This window comes from Propithecus coquereli, unplaced genomic scaffold, assembly GCF_000956105.1.
Source record: "Propithecus coquereli isolate 6110/MARCELLA unplaced genomic scaffold, Pcoq_1.0 Scaffold70, whole genome shotgun sequence".
NCBI lineage: Eukaryota > Metazoa > Chordata > Mammalia > Primates > Indriidae > Propithecus > Propithecus coquereli.
This window is the reverse complement of record NW_012153063.1, coordinates 4,509,678-4,532,635: the sequence shown is the minus strand read 5'-3', so window position 1 is coordinate 4,532,635 and position 22,958 is coordinate 4,509,678. Positions and strand designations below refer to the sequence as shown.

The window sequence follows — 22,958 nt, the reverse complement described above, 5'->3', positions numbered from 1 at the left end:
CTGTCTTAAGGCCCATCTATCTCAGCATCTAAAATGTCTGTGGAGTAAACATGTTTTAATTCTTATTAGGGGAACACAATAATCTTTCTTAAGTGCACTGAACTACTAAATGCACACAGAAACCCAACTCTCCAAAGCCCTCAAGAGTCACATACACCTTTGCCAGCTTTAGGATGTTTCCAGGGGAGAACCATGCCAGGTAACCCAGAGAGAGATGTTGGAGGATACTTTCTTACCCAAATTCCTCCTTGAAATCTCACTTTTCATAGGAATTGCTCATCTCAATTCCTCTCCCTCAGCTAAACAAACAAACAAATGAACAAAGAACAACACTGCTCTTTCCCTACCTTGATTCTAGTGACTTTTCCCCTGTTACTATGTGGTCGTTGGCTGCCTTTGGATTTCTGCCATTCTGCCTGCCACCTTCATTTCCATCAGCCCACCCACTGCACAGTAGCATATAAGGGACTCAAGGACAGAGACTTTGGTGCCAAATGGCTTGGGTTTGAACTCTGGCTCTGACACTTATTAACTGTGTGCCTTTAGGTAAGTTAGTCAACCTTTCTGGGCCCCAGCCTCTTCACTCCTAAAATGAGAATAACATTAACTTATTTGAGTTACTGTGAGGATGTGAGCATTCAAAATAATGATAATGTAAAGCACAGAAAACTGCCTGGTGCACAGTAAATGCTCAAAATAAATATAAGAATAATTTTAAAATAGAAGTTCAGTAGCCTGGCTGAGTAAGCAAAAAAAAAAAAAATCCCTTCACTATGTAGGCAGAAAGTGGAGAGCACTGAAACTCATTAAATGTTTTCTCAGATCCTTGCCTTACATGGCAAGTCCCTTTTCTCCATCACCCTCTGTACAATCCCAAACCTCATGCAGAGTTCTATGTCAGAGTCTGGATTTTATTTGAATCCTAGTTTTTCATTGCTGGGGCAACTGAGCACCCATGTGGGTAGGTCCTGTACAAATGCATTTTTTGGGTGTTTTTTTCCCCTCCTTTTTCATTCTTATTGTCAATCATATCATTTTCAAACACATCTCTTTATAATACAATCCAAATACCCCACACACTCCCAACTCCAAGGACCTGTTTTTATCAGTGTGTTTACATTCATCTTTACTTCCCACCAAAATCTGCTTTGATGAATTGAAAAATGTCAGGCAAGACTTTCTCAACTTTCTCCTTTTGAAATTTCCTGCTACCAGAGCTCCTTATCCTCAGTGCTATGGCAAGAGTGGTCCTTTCCCCTGACTCAATTCATTCAGGGCCAAAGAGTGGCTTTCCATTGTTCCATGGGTCAGGAGCAAGTTAGAGGCAGGCAGAATGTAAAGGAAGGTGGGAGTGAAAGGGGAAGGGAATTGGCAAGCCTAGGGGAGGAGAATATGTGGACTGGTCTCATTAGAGCAAAGATCAAGCTGGAGATTAGAGATGACATTGTGAAGGATGAAAAATAACTAGTAGGAGGCATGATATACTGCAAGGCTATCATCTCTTGCTGCACAGGATGTATAGGACTCCAACTCCTGGGCTCCATTCACATAGATGATGGACCAGTTGAGCTCTGTGAGTTGTGCAACGCAATGTCCTTGTACACTAGACTGAGTCTAGATCTGATAACGGCCACCAAATCTCACTACTGATCTTATACTTAATCAGCAAGGAGGAATCCTTACCGCAGAGGCCTCCTTACATGCCCAGACACTCTTATAAAAACAACTAAGTAACTTAGGCATTGCAGATATGAAAGCATTTTGGTTTTTTGCATATGTTTACCTAAGAAAAACAGACTCTTTTGCAAGGGTAGTGTTTCTTGCTCAAGTGGCTTCTTTAAATACTTTCTGGATTGTGGTCTGTCTAAATATTTCCTGAGTCAAGATGGAACTTAACTAAGTACATCCATATATACATATGTGTACATATACATATGCATATACACACACACTCCTCAATAGAGAGAAAAAGGACCCACCCAAGTATGCTGCTTGGCTGGTGGACTCAGCCAGCCCTTCCTTGCGTAAGTCTTTCCCTGCATCCCCAGGGGTGGAGCAGTGGGCAGGGGAGCTCTCCAGCATGAAGTTCTTGCTCCTGGACGTGCTGATGATCCGAGGTGGCAGGAGCACATTAATGACAGTCTGCAGCAGCAGCTGCACCTCAGGCTGCTCCAGCCAAGGGCTATCTGAGGGGCAGAGTTTGGAAGAGGGAAGTGGAAAGAAAAACAGTCACGAGGTAGATGTTACATATTAGACACAGAAAAACTCAGCTCTCTTTCCAATTTCAAACTAGAACGCCCTACAAATCCAGGTGTTTCCCACCAAATGCAGTTTCTCCCATGGACAGAAACTGTTCCTGGCACCTGAGTATTTTCTCCAAAGGCTTGAGTTCTTAGCCAGATCTCCTGCTTACCATTTCAATCTCCTTTCTTTTTGCAAATATTCATAATGTACTGTCCTTACATTTGAGATAAACTTTTCCTAAAAAAAGAAAAGCCCTGAGAAGGAAGAGTAATGAAGATATATTGGAATTTGATGACAGTGGCAGATTTCTGCTAAACCCAGTAGCAGCAGGCCATAAAGTGCATTCACCTGTCAATTCTCATCATCTTGTACTTCAACTAATACCATCCTTAACTGGACTGAAACAATGTTTTCCTGATTTTTGCTGTACTGAAATAATTTTTAAATAGGATGTATCTTCTAAGAAGCAGAGCAGAGAAACTTTTGTCCCAGGGTAGCTAAACTGAAAAGAAAGAAAAACTCTTATTTCCTAAGGTAACCCTATTCAAATCATTCGGATCGACTTCAGTGATGGCCTTCATGGGAAAAGGAAAAAGAAATAACAGCCTGACATTTAAGGAAACACAACAACAACGATAAATTCCCTTTAGTTAAATTAATCAGACCTTTGCTTCCAGATCCTACTGTGAGCACAAATGGGATGAGTAGATTTAAAAGCATCCCCTCCCTTCGCTCTTGATTGGTGAATGGGGAGATCACATGGCTTAAAGGAAAATCTTCTTTTAAAGCCTGTGCAGCAATAATAGAAAAAAAGATTAATTGACCACCATACCCATTTAGTATGTTTGTCTTACACAGCATGACGGAGATGGTGGCTCCCTGCTGGCTGCTCCTGTGAACTATGAGTTCAATTGTCGTCTGTACAGCATACAAGATCCACTCAAAACTGATACTTTACCATGTGCTTGACATAACTGAGAGCTATTTACCTAAAAAGATAGTAACATCTTGACTATTAAGTGAGAAATTATAAAACTTATGGTCAGGTACAAAAACAATCTCATTTCCCCATTAGTTTTCTCTGTGTTTCCAATACATACAATAATACTTTAGCAACAAAGAAAAAGGAAGAAAACCAGAACTTGCTCCATTTAGGAGTTATTTAAAAGTTCTCCGACCCCTGCCAAGGCCTTCCCCAAGCCAGGAAAAAATAAGCAATACAGAAAGAAATAAATGATCTCTGTACAAAGGTTATTAAAATGTATGATTTTAGGGATGTCATTGTTTCCCTTCTGTCTGGTAACCACCGCTCTTGATCTCTTTTGTGTCATCTACCCATTCTCTGGATGATGAACCATCAACCTCGGTTGTCAGATAATAGGTCAGTTATCCATTTACATCAATTGTATACTTTCCATTGATTACAGAGCTTTTCAATGATTTACCATTCTTGAAAATTGAAATAACACTCAGAAATAGGCAGGAGATTTGAGATTCTGCACTTTTTCCATTGGAAATGATTATTTTAAGAAATAAAGTGGGAGAATTTAAAAAAAAAAACCACAATATTCAACCCACAATCATTAAAGAAAATTAAGATATTCAAAGTCTAGTAATAATATTTGAAAGAATTTGTATTGCAATTCTTTCTGAAAATCATTTAAAACCAGACTGTGAATATTACTACCTCTTTTAATTAACAATTGTGAGCTGATTATCTATGAACCATTATTTTGCACACACATTAAATGGCTGAAGTGGTCCCTGAGGTTGTGGCAGGACTAAATGACTCTGCTATTTTTGAGATCTCGAGAAGAATTACAGAAGCACAACTTAGGGCCAAGCTCAGGGCTGTAGCTCCAAACCTATAAAAGTTTGGAGGTGTTTACACTTCTGTTTCACAGATTTTGCCCAGCCTTTGCAGAAAAAAAAGAGAACACCATGATTTGGTGCCTCAACCAGCAACTTAATGAGCGTGACAAACAGGTAAGGCAGTCACACCTGTATCTGCAATGCTACAAGCCGGACAACAGCTGTGCTGAAGGGCAGAGGTGGTGAGAGATAAGGGCTGAGATGAAGAAGGGGTAATCCATCAGCAACACTGGAAGGTCCTACCACTCCCATCACCTGAAATACAAACAGAGCACATGACCAGCCTTGACTATTGCAATTTCATGCAACCATATTAAGGGAGTCTTAATAATAATAATAATAATGATAATAATGATAAATTGAAGGTTGGGCATGTTACTTTCAATATTTTCTTTCTTGTTGCCTTCTTTTGAAGGCATGTAATGTCTGGAGTCAGATCGATCATTACACTGGATTCAGCCAAGGTTTTGTAGAATGTTGTTTATAGTTAACTATGTAAATGAGAGATGAACCAAAAAGCTATTTTAATCAGGAGTTTGGACACACTTACTTGTGGATTCAGGGGAATGGGGACAACATTCTTTGATGGAGCAAATACAACAATGATGATGGCAACAGCTCTATTTGCACTAGGCATTCTAACTACAGATTTATTGCTCAACTAATTAAGCAGCAGATCCTATTCAATGAAATGCTCTAACATGGTTTCCACACATTTTACAAAACCTTGTCAGGACCAGACTCTAGATATTACACAAGTGATTAAAAAATTTCTTTTTCTTCACACAAATCTGAGACTGGCCAACTCATAGTGTCATTTTGCACTACAAAAGAAAAAAATATCCTCTGCATTTTAAGCTCCCCCACCCCAGACTATCTCGACTTTTAGCCAATTGTGCAGTCTCCGCCACCCCACTCTCCAACTGGCAGCCCTCAACTCTCAGCGCAACTTGAAGAGGTGAATTGTCAAAGTAGTGCATGGGAAGCAGCACACCAAGATCCCGTCTGGGTAGGGATGGGCCCCTGGATCTCCCCACGCACCACCTTGAAATGTACCTCACTATTTTAGTGTCACCTGAGCCGTCTGCTTTCACGGGTAGGTAGGGGCACAAAGTGGTTGACCTGTAAATCTTCAATTCAGAGAAGTCAATAGCAGAGTGAAATTTTGCAAAGTTTCATAAGATTGCCACTTGGCTACTCACCAGATTGACACAGACATTGATCAGTGACCTAAGGTGAGGCAGGAAGGATATGATTGGCTGCCTCTGAAGTGTCAAACAAACCCCTTCAATCAAATTGCTGGCAGGCTCCCACTCAACCTGTCGCCTGGAATACAATATAGGAGCCATTAGCAGCTTGGCTCCCTTCTGGAGACAGTCTGAGACAAGTGAATGAGACAGTGATTCTGACGCCATCTAAGACAGGATGCGTGTCTCAGACAACAAAGTGCTTCACACAGGATGACGTTTACCCATGCTGTTCCAAAAGTACAGAGCACACTGGGAAGGGAAGAAGAGACTGAGAACGTGGCAGAGGTACTCCCGCCCCACTCGACTAATGAGACAAAAATCTATTGAAGAGAAAACAGAGATGATGAATGGCTTGCATTTTAAGTTCCCTGGTTTTAGCTTGAGAGAGGGACCAGAGACTACCATTTTAGGAAACCCATCATGAGGGTAATTACTGTAATAGCACTAATCGGATCCAGGCTGCATTTCTGAAATCTGTTTATCAGGCCACACCTGATCACATAAGCTTTTACACCACACTACTACTAATTGGATTTACATGGCTTAACTCCTGCCAAAAAGATCACATTAGAAGAAAATAGTTTATTTAAAAAGTGTTCTTTCTTGTCTCCCAAGAGATAACATATTTTTTGGCTACTTTCTATGGTAGTATAAATGGTGATACTGTATATATAACCCAATTAGATGAACATGGGACTTTCTGTAATAAAAGTCAGTCCATTTTGTAATCGTCTCAGTGCTGAAAGATTCATCCCTGTGGCCTCAAAATAAATATATTGAATTTTGCTGATATCAACACTATGTTTATATATTTTCCTGGAAATACTTTCAAAGTTTATATTTCCTACCAAAATGGAGACTCTGCAATGACAAAATGGAAATAAATGAGGATATATTGACATCCCTGATGCTGAAGGTGCCCAAGTAATACACAGATCAGGTTCAGTCAATATTTCTTGTGTTGAACTAAGATCACCTAAAAATTTAAATCCAAGCCAATCCCATATTCATGGTATGCATCTCAAGAAAATTGCCTGCAACTGACCAAGTCAATGCAATAATCAAGAAATCTACTTTTGGGAAGCATGATGTTCTTTATAATGAGCTTAACTTATATGACTAATGGGTCAGTTTATGGAGATGTTTAACATTTTTAGATATCAAGTTATTTAAGAAAAAGACTTTATTTTGACACACCCTCATAACACAAGTATAAATTTTTTTTTCTTTTGAGACAGAGTCTCACTCTGTTCCCCTGGCTAGAGTGCCATGGCATCAGCCTAGCTCACAGCAACCTCAAACTCCTGGGCTCAAGGGATCTTCCTGCCTCAGTCTCCTGAGTAGCTGGAACTACAGGCATGTGCCACCATGCCCGGCTAATTTTTTCTATATATTTTTAGTTGTCTAGCTAATTTCATTCTATTTTTTTAGTAGAGACAGGGTCTCACTCTTGCTCAGGCTAGTCTTGAACTCCTGAGCTCAAACGATCCTCCCACCTTGGCCTCCCAGTGTGCTAGGATTACAGGCGTGACCCACCGTGCCCAGCCTACAATTATAAATTTTTGATAAGCCATTTGCTGATAGATACAAATGTTCTATTGGGACCACTAAAGAAATAGTGCTTTAAGAACAAGCATTTAAGATAATGTATAGGCAGTCATCACCATAGTATAGAAGAATATAAGAACAAACCATAAATTAGAATGAAATCTTTCAATTTGTTTTTTTCAATGACTCCTGAAGGCTACATAAATGAGAAGACCACAGGCTAATACATGGAAAATTTCTGAAAAATTGAACATTAAGTGCTATACATTCTTGGGCAAGAGTTGCATTGATTTTGAGTTTGGTTTAAAAGGATGGAAAGCACTCTTACTGACCCAAACTTTACTTTTCCAAATTTGTGAGTTTACCAGCATTTATCAACTGAACTGTCTGTTCACTATAATTTCCAAATTGGGCTCACATCTCCAACTACACTGGTTCAGAGACATGTGCTAATAAGAAGGCTACCAATGGATATTTCTCAGGCCATTAAACATATATAAAATGGTAATAATGTTCGTTTAGCACCGCACTGAATTAGGTAGAAAGGTGAAAATTGGGTATCTGTTATCAATCTTGTAAGCTTTTTAATGGCTGCTTGGCTGATTATTGTAAAACCTGGCATTTCTCTAAACTGGCACCTAAATATGTTACCCAGCTATGTTAAATACAGCATTTTGAAACATCAAATTAATTTTTCTTCTTTGATCAGCTATTTTGTTTATAAGGCATATTTCAAAAGGGCTTAAGGGATACTAATTGGATTTCTTATGTGTGTCAGGTGAGGAACACGATAGCTAAGCAATGGATAGATTTTTCAAGATGAACACATGTATTTTTAAAGAAAATGTTATTTCCTCAAAATGTAGATTATGCTACTCAAGCATTCATAGACCTGATTAGCTGCACACATACAACAACAGAAAATTTTCAAGTCATTCATCCAACTCCGGATTGATCCACCATCTTAAAAAATGACAAATCCTAACTTTGAGGTTTGTAATATCAACAGCTGACTAGGAGGCATCCTCACCTCAAGGTAGGCATCTTATGAATTTTGTTGAACATTCTATCCAATCTCTTCAAAATGAGGATCAGGGCTGGCCTCACCGCCTCAGCTGTCCAGTCGGTAATGGGCAGCATCTCCATGATGTAGCGCCGAAGCCCACGGCTCTCCATTGTCTGAGTGTCATATGGTGCCAGCTTCAGAAGGGAGTGTGCAATTTCTGCCAGCCTAAAACGATTTTTAAAAAAATAAGCTTAGAATGCAAGAATGGGAGTTTTCCCACACATCATGCTAATCACCTCCTTGAATGAAGGAATACACTAACTCTCTGAATGAAGAACATTCTTCTCAACATCCTCCACCCCCTTACTCTTCTCTCACATATCCGTACATTGATACCTGCATGCATATTAACAGATTCATATCAAATGTTCAAGTGAGCTTTATGACTGCAGAACTCCCTAAGTGCCCATAGTCAAGATCAAAGACACACTATAAAAAGTGGTATTGGTTTTTATTGCAGCCCAAGGAGTTCTTCAAATTCCACTTCTATTTCTCTCCTTCAAAGCCACTTCCTCTCCTTTTGTCCTACACATGGATCCTCATGCTTGTTGAGATTCTTTCTATAATTGGCCCAGTTGTACTGTCTCAATGGCTCTGGTTTTGGTTGCCCCTACTTCTCAGATTTCCCAACTCAGTTCCACATAGGAACTGCTAGAGGGAAAGTTGTGTTTCCTTCAAGGTGGGCCCAGGTTCTCAGTCCCCAGAACCATGTGTTTACATCCTAAGTGTGGGATTTTCTTCAGCGGGGAATTGGACCACAAAACTGATTGGGCAAATGGGGTTTCTGGTAAATGTAACAGTTGATTAACTAATAATCTTCAGAGCTAGATATGGATTACCAATTTCCAAATAATACAAATACGATTACATACATAGCCTTAAAGCCTATTTAATTTAATTTTGTATGATGGAAAAAATGTTTTAGAATTTTACTATGCCTCATGGACAAATATAGTGAATAGATGCAGAATGTGTAGAAGATGCTATTAAGAGGCAATGTATACCCAATCATGGAAATTTCTTCCAACTACACTGTCTGATTGGAGCTTGATTTTTTTTCCCTGAAAAAGGCTTACATTCTAAAAAATATACCCAAGGCTCCTCTCACAGTGTCTGAAATGTCCATATTCTTTGTTAGGGTGTTGAAAATTCCTTTGACAACAAATTTCTTTAAGAAGGGTAATACCTTAAGCTACTATTTGAATATTTGGCTTGAATCAACATATGCCTAGCCAGGCAGACAGAGGATCCTATGGAAGAGGAAAGCAGGACAGGGAAATCTTGATGGAGGAGGAGAGTAGAGAGGCCTCATCACCTGGGAGTACACGTGTGAATGGCAGTATCAGGAGGCATGTGTAAGCTGAGAGCTTTTATGACTGTTACTAAAAAAGGAAGTTGAAGATAAAGGGACATCAGAAATAAGCTTTTCTATTTGCTTTTCTATTGAAGCAAGATTGCCTTGGAAAAGCTCTGAATATAATCTCATTAGACTCATGAAATCCCAGGGTTGAAAGAAACCATAATAGCCCTTTAGGTAGCGGGGTTCTACATGTTTAAACAAATACAACTTAAAACAAAAACTAAAACATAGTTTCCCAGGCTCCACCCAAGATCTATTATAATAAATAAGAATCTCCAAGGGTTGGGCCCAGAAATCTGTATATTTTTGACTTTTATTTTGGAAAATCTCAAACATACACAAAGGTAGAGAGATGAGTATACAGTACGCCCCCCACAATGCACCCATCAGTCAGATTCAGCAATTGTCAGTTCATGACCACTCTTGTTTCACTTACACTCCCAGTCATTCCCCTTCCCCCTACCCTGAACTATTTTGAAGTAAATCCCAAGCATCATATTATTCATCCATACATAGTTTAGTATGTGTCTCTAAAGTTAAGGACTCAGAAAAATTAACCACAAAACAATATGACATTTAACAAATTAAAAATAATTCATTTTTTAGAAAAATGAATATCCAGTCCATTTTCAAGATTCTCACTTTATCTCATAATTTTTAAACACTTTTTTATTTGTTTTTTACAGATCAGGAACAAATAAGGCCCATTAATTTTGACTGGTTGACATGTCTTTAAAGTCTCTTTTAATTTGTAGATTTCCCCCTCTTCTGCTTTTCTTTCCCTTCCTTCCTTCTTTCTTTTCTTTCTTTCTTTTTTTTTGCTATCTTGTTGCTATCTTGTAGTTTATCTGTTGAAGAAATTAGCTGTAGTGACACTCTGGATTTGCTGATTCAGTCTCCATGGCGCAATTTCATCTATCCTACTGTCTCCATATTTAATTCAACTGGTAGTTAAATCTAGGGGCTAGATCTGCAGACTCAGTTTTGATTTTTCTGGCAAGAGTACCTAAAACAGGTGGTATATACTTCCACCAGGAGGCACGCACATGCTTCCTGTTGTGGCTCTTTTTATGATGTTAGCTGCCTTTGGTGACCATTGCGCAGATCCATTAATACATTAGGAGTGGTACAGTGGTAATATCATTCCTTTTCTCATATACTAACTATAGCATTTTAATAAAGAGAAATTTTGATTACTCCCAAAGTATAGGAGAGGTAGAATAAATAAATGCTAGAAAGGATCTCTAGTATAAGAGCTCACCAGTTGATTTTGATAGGCTCTCCAGTTTGGGGATCACAGCCAAGCCATTACCTCTCTAATTCTCAGATTGTTCTACTATTGCCTCATCTGACTATCTCCATGAATGGAAAATTCGTTATTGTAGAAGGCAACTCATTCCATCTTTGGGGGTCCACACTATGAGAAGTTCTCCTCATGTTAGGTCCCTAAATTCCCTCTAATTTCTTCCTACTAGGCTCACTCTGAAAGCATAAATCAAATACGTCTTTTCCATGGCAACTCTTCATTGTCAAGAAGTAGTTATTGTCCCTTCATCCCCATTGTCTTCTCTACAGATGGAACATTCACATTGTCCTGAAAATCGTGTGTGGATGTGGGTGTTTTAAAGAAATCATTTTAAACAGCCAATACATTCTTTTGTTTATCTCTTTTTCATAAATATGCCATGCAGAAAATAACTTTACATGTCAGGTTATTTGTGTGACAAATAAGAGTACATCTATAGGTACTTATTTATTTTCTCTTATTATTTAATATTTTTCTTTTTAAAAAATTAGGTTTTTAATTAACAAATAATATATTCATGGAGTACATAGTGATGTTTTGATATGTGTAATATATAGTAATCAAGTCAGGGTAATTAGCATAGCCATCATCTCAGACATTTATTTGCTAAGAACATTCAATATTCTCCTTCTAACTATTTGAACTGTATAATATATTATTGTTAGTTATATTTGTCCTACGTCGGTATAGAACACTAGAACTTATTCCTCCTATCTAGCTATAATTTTTTATTCTTTAAAAAAATCTCTCCCTATTCCTCCCTTCTCCCTACTCTTCCCAATCTCTAATATCCTCTGTTCTACTTTTTTTTTTTTGCTTCTACATATGAGCTCTTAATATTTTTAAAGATAACATCAAGAAATGCTTGAGAAATGATCAGTCTGTTCATTTTAAGCTCGAGAGCAGTACTTTGAGCTGAATTTAAGAGTCATTTGATAGATTACTACCTGAATTTCTCTAATTCCTGGTCATGTCAACAAAATAAATTTGCTTTGAGCATAAAACAAAATTTCCCCTTCATACAGTCTTTGCTATACTATCACATATGAATACTCTCTTGGGGGAAAAAAACATTCCTGTGATCCTTTCCCAGTGAGAACACAAGAGATTTTTCCATTGAAAGGGAGAGAGAGAGACGGAAAGAGGAAGAAGGAAAGAGGAAGACAGAGACTCAGAGAGAGAGAGAGAGAAAGAGAGAGAGAAAGAGAGAGAGAGAGAGATTGAATTTGCAGATCCTACTATCCTGCTGCTTTGGCAGCTCTAAGTTGGGCAAATGAAGCAACAAATTCCCTGACAGCAGAGAATCTATCTAATCAAGAATATTTTCCCCTAGAGCCTTGCAATCAACCACATATTCTGCAAATGCAGGAGTACAGATGTGTTCAGCACTGCTGTTTAACCCTTTAGCTCTATTCAATTTTTTTTCTGCAAATATCTCCTATATTTTTATACTAATATCATCCCATTTATTTTTTAAATCAACTTTCCTTTGGTGACATTATCCATTCTATGACTTAAGAATGATTTAATACTACCCACAATTTATATTTATATTTAGCTCTGGCTTTTATATTTATCCAAGTATACACTTAATTTATAAGAGAAAATCTTAAATATATCCTTTATTTGGTAGAAGGTCAAAGCATATGGATTTGCCCCTACTCAGCAACGTAGAATATCTCTATTTGTCCAAAGACTATGACAGGCCTGTCTTTATCAAAAGCTTGTTGTGAGAAATTGCATTAAGAGAGGGCATTTAGTCTAAATATTCCCTGGACAGTAAAAATTTTGCCGTCCTAAAGATCCAAGCCATGAAATAACTGTTCTTGAATGACATTATCCTGGCTCCAGATGGGATGCTTTTGGTGAATTGCACTGGGACGTTATGCCAACTTTCTCCACGACAGGCATCCAGCCGTGTAAAGTAGCACTTTCTCCACTATGGAGATGTTGAGGACATTGTTCATCACACCACTCTTTCCTTTTAACAAACACCAACCAGGAGACAGTTGGGGTTCGGAAAATGATACACCAAAATGAGACCTCAGAAGTAAAAGTTTTTCACTGATCCCTGCCCTCCTGCCTCTGTCCCCTCATTCTTCCCCAGGCTAGTCATAGAAACAAGAATCCCTCTTCTCCAAGGTGGGTCATTGAAACCAGAACCTTTTTCCCCCAAAGCCAGCCATAAAACCTAAAAATATTACTCTAACTTTCTCCTTGCCTTTCTGTGTAAAAAATTTCCATAAAGAAATTATCTGACCTACTTTGTTTGATTGTAGGTCATACGATCCCCTTTCCAGAGAGGGTCATACCCCATGCCCAAAAGAAAGGAAGGCTGCACAGAAAGGCCAAGAAGAATCTAAACAGGTAGGCCTTGCTGGCTTTCCCCACTCAATCTATTAGCATTAGATCATACTCTTTTTGTCCAATCATATTTCCACATGGCTATCCATACTTTGTTAAACCTAAGCATAAAAATAATTTCCCCTGTATCTTTGGGTCTTCATGCTAAAGGCTCACGTGTTGCATAAAACTATGATCAAATAAATTTGCATGACTTTTCTCCTATTAATCTGCATTTTGTCAGTTGATTTTGAGCAAACCTTCAGAGGGTGAAGGGAAAGTCTTGCCTTGGCCCTACAAGACATTTCTTGTTCTTCATATTTAAAAAAAGTATTGTTTCACCAAAAAACTGGTTATTTTTATCTTATTGACATTATGATTTTGTAATTAATCATTTAAACTCATTGTTTTGATAACTCAGAAGCTCACAGTCAAATTTATGATTCATGAATAATATCTTATGTAATCCATATCAATTACCTGTGCTAATTTTATCATAAACATAGTTTTTTCCCTTCTCATTTTTCACATTGTTCTGACTCTATAATTGGTATATTCTATCCTATTGTATCACATAATTTTCTAAGTTGCCTCAAATCCTTTATAAAATGATAAATACATAAATGCATACATGTGATTATAGTACTTGCAACACTGTATTATAGTTATTTTCTTCTGTATGTTTCTTGAATTGGACTGTGATAATCTTGAGGACCAGGACCTTATTTTACATCCCCAATGTCTAGCATAGTATTTGAACCATGTTCATTATCATCTATTATATCCTAGATCTGTCCCAGGCACTGAGCTAAAGCTCTTAAATTATAGCTCACTTGACCTTTAATAGGTGCTGACCTCTAGAGGGAGCTCCAGGCCTCCCTGACTCTTGCTGTACCTCCAGATGTCTCAAGAAAGAGTCAGGGAGGCCTGGAGCTCCCTCTAGAGGCTAGTACCTATTAAAGGTCAAGTGAGCTATAATTGAAGAGATTTAGCTCAGTGCCTGGGAGGCAGGATATAGGACAGTTACTATCCCATGGTGTGTCTCTCACACACATACATATCTATCTTTTAGGAATCTTTTGCCCTTTCTCTCACAAAATGGCTGTTGGTAGTAGTGATTTTCTGATTCTGGGAATGTGATGTTTCTCTGTTCACAGAATTACTTAGGTCAGCTAGAGGTACCAGTGGAAAAGGGAGGGGAGGGACTGAATAGAGCCCTGGGTTGCTATGGCAACAGGACTTTAACGTTCCAAACTTCCCGCCCCATCTAGGAGCTGAAATTCTCAGTGTGAAATAATCTCTTCCCTATTACTGCACAACGGGGAGTATGAACTCACATGAAGCTCTGGGTGTGTGCCCACAATTCAAAGAATGTGAAATTGGGAGGAAAAAGAACCTGTGCAGATTGTGCATTTTGGTCCCTCATTTCCCTTCACTGAATACTTTCTAATTTTTTTCAAAGAATCATTTTTTAAAAGTCAATAACCAGGAAATTGGTGTGTTTTGTTAAATTGCAATGTTATTTCTGAATGGCTAGAACCTAACTCTACCTTTAGCTTTATAGATACATTAAACTTTCCAAGTGAATCTTTTGTTACCCATGACATTTTTCTTTCAAGTAATTTCTGTGATCCTTTACAAACTGTTACAAATAGAAGGTCTTCTGGAATCACGTTCCTTTTAAGAATATAAAAACACAAACACGGCCTTTAGCATGAGTAACAAGTGGAATGGCACCTTCACAGGAGGAAGGAAATAGGAGTGTACAAAGATGTAATTTTCGGGCCTCTCCCTGGCACAACAGAATTAAAACATTTAAATGATGACTGGCCTCAATCAGTTCAGAATTTTTTCCAGGAAACTTTTTTGAACTGTTGGAAGGCTATTATCAATGAGTATAAAGAGTATTTCAGGCCCAAGCGAAATGTGGCTAGGAGGTGAAACTGCTCACTTTCCTGTAGAGCTGTTTACTGAGTACTTAGGGAGGCTAGGGACAGAATGAGTACTGCAGCAAAAAGTAGAAGTGCATTTTTATGTAAAATAACAGAAGACAAACATTGGATTCTTGTGAAAAATTAGAATCTAGGCAGTAAATAGTACTTGGAAGAAGGCTACTTTTCTAAGAATTCAAGTGATGAAATTTCCCTTTCCCTCTCTTTTATTGAGAAGTAAATATATGGACTGTGCTTTTTTGTCTTAAGAAATCTCCCCCCTGTCCACCATGAGATCCTTTTTGATGGACTTAATCTACACTTTACCAGAGGGTTATGTATGACATGTATCCAAGTCACAGGAAACAAATCATTCTGAGTATCTCAAGTTTTTATCCTGGAGAACTCCCAGCCCTAGTCCAACACACGTACTCAAACATATGGCCCAAGCTATGTCCACACTCAGGGCAGGGAAAACGAGGCCAGTACCTCATGTGGGACTTCACATCCAGCAGCTCCAGGGCAGTGACCCGTGGCTCCCCAGCCAGATTTTGCAAGATCTTCAGCCTCGGCCCACAGTGTTTATAGAATTCTGTGCAAATATTCAGCAGGGATTCCCGAGGTCTTCTGAACTCTTCCCGAGCAATTCGTTCATCCAGTTCCTCTCGGGGAAGGCCTTGCCCTTCCTCCAGCAAATGAAGGTTTTCCCTGGGAAATTATATGAGATTAACTAGGGGTCTGAAAATGTGTGCATGTGGTAACTTCGAGGGGAAGGTTATCACACTGAAGAAATATATAAGATTCCTAATGAGTTGATGAATCAGTAGCATGAGGAGAACCTCATCTGAAGGATAAAGAAAGTTTACCAACCTAGTAGAGATTGTCATCCCAAATGGTAGTGGCTTTACATTAGCCACTTCTTGAGAAATTTTACAGAAATAGTATGTCATGCTTCAATTAAAGAAAATCTAACAGAACCATAACCCAGCTCAAAAGGCAATCATCTCAAGATGTCAGAACTGGTATGAAATTAGAGCAAGTCTTTCTGTACCTGATAAAGTGCAGTTTGGCTCCTTGTTCTTGGTACCTGGGAGTCAGAAAAACAGTCTGCATAACTATCAGAGCAAGAACAGGTTCCCTTTGCTGGGGCTTCTTATTGAAATTTTCATACAAAAAGCCCTTGAGCTATGGAATATATAAAAAACTATACATTTTGATAAGCTCACAAATACACACATATTAATCCTAAAATAGAAAAGCTTTATCTTTCATCTGGCTGTACATATGCTGCAATTATAGCTGCTACAAAAGCTGTTTCATTGCCATATAATTTGGGTAAAGACAAACATTATAAAAACATATACAAACTCCTGGAATGTAGCCAAATGAGAGAAGTTTTGGAAATTTTGAAATCTCAGTTACAGTTTTAACACCATGTGCTCTGTTTGAGGTGATCAGAGGAAGAAACATGGATGGCTTTCTTTCAGTTCTGGAGACTTATTGCTTTATGACTGATTGACAATAAGACTTAGAAGGCCTCTTTCTCCATGCACCATTCATCTAGTATTTGAACCTAACCCAATGTGCCTAGAGAAGGCCCTAAATATTACCTAAACTACAGTTTATCATTTTTCCATAATATAAGAAATTAAGGCATGAGTTAACCATCACATCAGGTAATTTATAGTTGGGGTTGGAATTTATTTATTTTTGTCTTTAATATGAGTATATATGATGAATAGGGAATTCACTTTACATAAATAATGATATACACTAAAATATACTTCGGAGAGAGTAGAACATTATTTAAGTTTCTCATTATGATCTCCCTGCCAACTACTTCATACTGGGAAAAGAGAACTTTCTCTTAAGCTGATTTTGGGTTTGCCTAATCTTAAATCTTCCTTGGAGGAGGAAGCTAAACTTTTTTTTGTGTGTTGGAGTATTTAATGTTAACACAGATAGAATGAAACAGGTAAAATATTAACCAGTATAAATAGTGTCTGAGTTACACTAAAACAAGGGAAGGAGATTAAGTCAACAATCACAGAAAGGCATCATTTGAGGACATAAGTCAAAGTTTGGATGAAATGTCTGTAGAAAATTTGTCCAGATGAAAGTAAGTCGGCTCTTACTGCCCTGGGGATGAAAAACCACCTCCTGGTTATTTCTGTTTATTTGCCTTTTGTTGGAGGCAAATGAAACAACACTGGAATAGTTCAAAGACCACCCAGGAGGCAGAGACCATCTAGCATGCTCATGCAAACAAATCAACAAAAATGCCAATTTATGAAAGTGGTTTGGATATCTCTTTTACAGTTTCAAAAGAAGCCTTGGTATTTTCTTGTAACTCTAAACTTTTACCTTCTTTTCTTTTCCTTGGAGGTTTTCACACTTAATATTGACTATTTTCAGGATTCCTTTCATTCCCGACAGCTGAAATTCAGGTTGTATGAAATTGAGATATCATAGAGGAATAAGGCTCAGTGAATTACCTGGTGTTCACGCCAGATGACATGGTGTGGTTGGCTGTGGTGGCTCCCTTATGACCTTGGTCACACCTGCTCATCTGTGGGGCCGTCATGGGCCTGTAACAATGACAGCAGTCAACACAAAATGACAACAATAGAACTGGAAACATTTACGAAATCCTCATGTTAATGAGGTTCACATAAGTTTTAAGTTAGTTTTGAAGTCTTAGAAAGACAGGCTGTCTAGCTTTGGGCTTTTCTGTCACATGTTTTCTGTCTATTCTGAGAGGTACTTTATATGGAACATTGATTCCCAAGGGTCTATAAGCTCACCAGGATTTAAGTTCTTCTACTTCTTCATTCTGAGGAATAAACTATGACTCTTCAAACAAGACATTTATGAAATCAAACTTCTAAGTTGGTACTGATTAAGTGAGAGTTAAGAGCTCATTCTTCAATTTTTCTGGTACCAGGCAGTAAACCATTCTAGACAATAAGTAAAAGGCAAGGAAGGGGGTAGATACCACTTTGGCCACCTACACCACATTCAACCATTCTGTTTTTCTGAGAAACTATCAAAAAATAAAAGAATTCTCCTAGTCAAAATTATACCTAAGCCTATCCAGGAAAGTAAGTAAATCTGTATTGATTACAAGTCAGTAATTTAGATGCTGAGTAATAGATCTGAATCATCTTGTGTTATATCTACAAGGTTTACTTTAAATATTAGGTAAAATTTGCCTCTGTATTGGCATTTGGAATATAAAAGGGATGATATAGTTTTCAAAGCAAGGCTTTTATGAAATCTTTAAGGCTTGCTTCTACGTCACTCACTTTCTGTACGCTGGGTATGGCTGGAAAGTAACTAAGCTTTTAACAGCCACACCAGATCTTCTCTTCCCATGGCAGCTAGAACTTAAAGATGATCCCAAAGAACTTTGCCTCTTGATGTTACTCCAGTGATTATGTTACCTTACATGTCAAAAAGGGAGAGTATCTGGGTAGGTCTAATTTAATCACACAGCCCTTTAAAAGCAGGGAGTTTTCTCTGGCTGACAGCAGAGAGATTTGAAGCATGAGAAGGATTGAAGGCACTGTTCCTGGCTGGAAGATGGAGGGCGACCATGTGAGAAGGGATGCAGAATGGCCCCTGCCTGATGGTCAGCTAGGAAACGGGATCTCAGACCTAAAGAATTCTGCCAAAAACCTGAATGAGCTTGGAAGTGCATTCTTCCCCAGTACTTTCAGACAAGAGCTCAGACTGACCAACACCTGGATTCCTGCCTTGCGAAACACCAAGCAGAGAACCCAGTTGAGCATTCCTGGATTTCTTGCCTACAGAACTGTGAGATAATGAATGCATTTTGTTGTAAGCCTCAAAGTTTGTGGTTATGTGTTATACAGCAATAGAAAACTAATACACTTGTAATATACTTATTTTTGTAATATTACCTATGTAATGTTTTGTGTGGATATTTTTATTGAGATAAAGAAATTAGGAGCATGGAACTGAAGGGGAATCTTATCTTCTTTTTGTAGAAACAGTGAAGCCAATTTTGTTGTAACTACCAACCCAATGAGCCTAGTCTTCTACTCCACCAAAATAATATTAAATGCACTGAAATATTTAAAGTCACAGAATTTTAACTCTTCATGGAATTTTGGATAAGTCAATTTTGGATAAATTAATTGACTGATCTTTATAAAAGGGAATAGAAAGGAAGACAATACCAATATTATAAAATATGAGGAGAAATAACTAAAGTGGAATTTGGGGAGTATTGACTACTTTTCTCTCCTCTGGTCCTAGGAGGGAGCTAGTGACATAACCAGACAGATACAGAAGGAAGAGCATAAGTCTTGTATTTCTCCTTCAGATGTTCTTTTCCCCAGGAATTTCTTGATACCATCAGCAAAGCACTGGGACTATTTTGCATTAGAAAAGGCAACGTGTCCTGGCTTTCTGTTCCACTTTTGCCATTTCCTCAGTTTAGGCACATAGGAGCATTTCGGGATGATAGTCTACCCAAGGCTATATTCTGCGTGCCTAGGCTGGCAGTGTAGCTCTTGATTGGGAACTATACACATATTGAAGTTAATACATAACAATCCCACTCACTCTCTCACTTGCTGATACATGCTGAAAAAGTCCTCCTGGGACTAATGGACTTCCCTCTTACCAACACAGCAAGCTGAAGCCGGCGGGGGGGCGGAGGGGGTTGGTACTTTTTGGTGGGGGCATAGATAGAATTTTATGCTCAGGATTTGGCAATTTAGACTGGACACAGAGCATGGCAGAATGAAACGAAGGAGCAAAGACATGAATCCAGGATGAAGGCTTCCCCATCTCTATCCTGGGGAAGAATATCTCCTTCCAGATGATTTAGATAGGAACAGAGAAGGAAAGCCAATCCTATGCATAGTGTCCTGCACCCACCTTCCCCATGCTCACTCTACCTCTGTCCCATCCAGAGCCCCCATCTGGCCCTTCCTTGCCCTATGGCAGCTCAATTCCTCTGCTTCTGCACCCAAGAATTTTGTGACAGGACTAATGTCTTGAATTCTGTGTAGGGCTGAACTCTGGTGTCAATTTACCTTTCCATTTCCAGATTTCTCAATCCTCCCTCTCAGCATTATTTAGTCCTGTCCCACAGAGAGTCTGTTAATTCCATTGCTAGAACAAAATTCTGCTCTTTATATTTGTTAAGTGGTTTCTGAAATTATACTAAAAAAGCACAACTCTTCACAAACAGTAAAACAATAAAAAATTGCTCAGTTAGAACTGCAGACATTTCATGTCTCATAAAATAACATAATAACTAATAAAAATGTGGATGGCATTTTTATAATTACTAAATTGGGCCTTTTACAAAAGATGTGTTTACCACTGAGTTAAAACTGCCAGAGAAGCTCAGTAAGCTATTTGCAAATGTGTGTTTAGCAATGATAGCATTATTATTATCATTTTTATTATCATTACTATTACTACTATTCAAAGTGCTTAGCATTATTTATCCAAATAACTTAGGAACTGTTTGCAGTTATAAGCCATAAAGGGCTCAGTTCGGGTAGGTATCTGTAAATAAAGACTGGGTTTTAGAGATTTTTAGCCACATTTTTTCTTCATCTTTTCAGTGGACACATAGGGCTTAAGGTTGTGGATATTTCTGCCAATGGGATTACCTGGTGAGGACCTCTACACTGTATAAAAGGGCCTGCAGGGATGTCGCAAGAGCAGCTGTGGCAGCAATCTCCTCTCGGGCAGCAGGTACTGTCTCCACCTGTGATGTCTGCCTCTTCAGCTTTTGTAGGTAACATGGAACCAAAGCTTCCAAGACCATCAGCATCTGAAGACTTTAAGCGGCAGAAAGAAAAACCGAGTCACATTTTGCATTCTACTTTCATTGGTTGTGTCATATTTAGGAGCACGGAAAAATGAAAAGCCTCTAGAGAGATGATAAATTCTAAGCCCCCTTGCTACCCCACCCTAATCAAAAGTAGCTACAGCTGCTGGAAATGTTGGCCAACATTAATTAATTAATTAGGCACTTGCTAAAAGGTGATGAATCCTGCCTTAAGGACGCATGTGATCTAGTCAGGGGAATTAGTCATATATACTAATAAACAGTCAAAAAAAAAACCAATGATAATAAGTGGAGTTATACAGTCCATCTAGAGAAACAGGCTTCAGAATCATCAAGAATGCTTCTATTCAGGAATTTGCTGAGAGTGATTTTCTAGCTAAAACAATTTTGAAACAATATAAAACCCTTTCCTGACAGGCTGGCTTCTGAAGCCTAAACAATTTATAGCAATGTTTATAGCCTAAACATTTATACTCTTTGGAAACAGCCACTGTGATGAGGGCTGGTGATGCTTGCTTTCTAGAGTCAGTGAACACCACTCACTGGATAGGACCCACACTCAATTTAGTATTGGGATGTCAGAAACATCACCTCAAAAGGAGAAACATATATATATCAAGTCCTAAAATGAGAGATAAAATGGGATAGAAGTAATATTTGAAGTGTTACTAGTCAAATTTCCTTGAATTCTTGAAAGCTATCAAGCTTTTATTTCAGAAGCACTATGAATCCCAAGAAGTATAAAGACAAAGAAAATCAAAACGAGGCACATCACAGTCAAACTGCTGAAAACCCAAGGCAAAGAGAAAATGTTAAAAGTAGCCAGAGAGAAAGACACATTAAATTCAGGTGAGCAATAAGATCTAGTACTGATTTTAGCAGATACAATGAAAGTCAGTAGAAAATGGAATATTTCTTTAAATTGTTAAAAAAATTGCCAATGTAGACTTGTAGATCAGGAGAAACTTTATAACCTAAAATATGTAAGAAAAATAGACTGAAAATTAATAATCTAAGTGTCCATCTTAAGTTAGAAAACAAAAAATTAAGCCGCAAGAAAATGAAAGGTAGAAAATAAGAAAGATAAGAATGGAAATAAAAAGCAGGAAATAAACTCACAATAGCAAAAATCAAGAAAGCCAAAAAAATACTGGTTCTTTGAGAAGGGAAACAAAATTGTATTCCAATGAGAGATATCTCAGCGAACAGCTGCTTATGAAACCCTAACTCTACCCAGGCATCGAGAAGGCCTCTGATTTAAACTGAGCAGAAGGGGAAATTAGGGAGGATTTAAAAAATTTTACTTTAACTTGACAATATTGAATTTCGACCTTTAACTCACAATGACAAGGGAATTTATGAACTTTAATTCCTTTTGATTTCAGTGTATTTGAATTTTAACTTGAAAGAGAATTTCACATCACACTGGGAATTTGGTAAAATTTGGCAATGGAGGATTTTTTAGTTCAGCTTGGGGGTTCTCTTAATGTTGTCACTTACTCTCAATGCAGAGTCCCTGAAACAGCCTATAAACAATGGAGGGGGGACATATTTGTAATGGAAAATAGACTAGGGAGTAGATTTTTACATTCAGGCACAGAGTGGATATGGAGTTAACACAGGGTTTTGACCCATTGTGGAAACTTCTCTGGAGCTGCGGAGGAGCAGGGAAGTAGGAGCAGGACCATGCTGGCAGACTGCAGGTTTGCTCTCCTGAGGGCGACAGCCACACTCCTGGTTGCACAGCATACTGTTTAATCCAACATTTTGTTGTTTTGTTTAAAACAACAAAAAGCTGGGAATGTTGGGGGGAACATTTCTTACTCATTCCTCCTGTTTCCTTCCAGGGAAGAGAGTTCGGTAAGTATAAATCCTGGGTCCTTTTGGCCCTTTATTCATTCTGTTCTGGGGGAGAGGGAAAGACTTACCTAAGGGACAAATGTATCTAGATATACTGGGCATGGTCAGCTTGCTCCTTCCTTCTCCCTGGAAGAGCTTGCTAACAGAGCAAAACTTTGGATAGAGAGATGAGACTTCCACACCAGACCAGAGCCAAATCCTTGAATGGGGAAGACACACTCTCCGTGTGAGTCTTTTGGATTCCCCACACTTGCCAAAATGAAAGGCAAGATTTATATTCTTGCCCTTTGTGTGACAGGGGTTCTTATTGCTCCTTGAAAGGAGTTTTCTTAACTAAATATC

General features: G+C 38.4%; 1 protein-coding gene across 1 annotated transcript in view; it reads right to left on the bottom strand.

Moving 5' to 3' along the window:
• UNC80 (unc-80 homolog (C. elegans)) overlaps positions 1–22,958 on the bottom strand; it is a 242,259-nt gene that overhangs the window by 20,172 nt on the left and 199,129 nt on the right. The window contains 9 exon segments of the mRNA XM_012661211.1: positions 1,980–2,186; positions 2,910–3,033; positions 4,246–4,371; positions 5,319–5,442; positions 7,945–8,145; positions 15,410–15,628; positions 15,972–16,007; positions 17,416–17,508; positions 20,575–20,745. Of these exon segments, the coding sequence (XP_012516665.1) occupies positions 1,980–2,186; positions 2,910–3,033; positions 4,246–4,371; positions 5,319–5,442; positions 7,945–8,145; positions 15,410–15,628; positions 15,972–16,007; positions 17,416–17,508; positions 20,575–20,745 (1,301 nt within the window).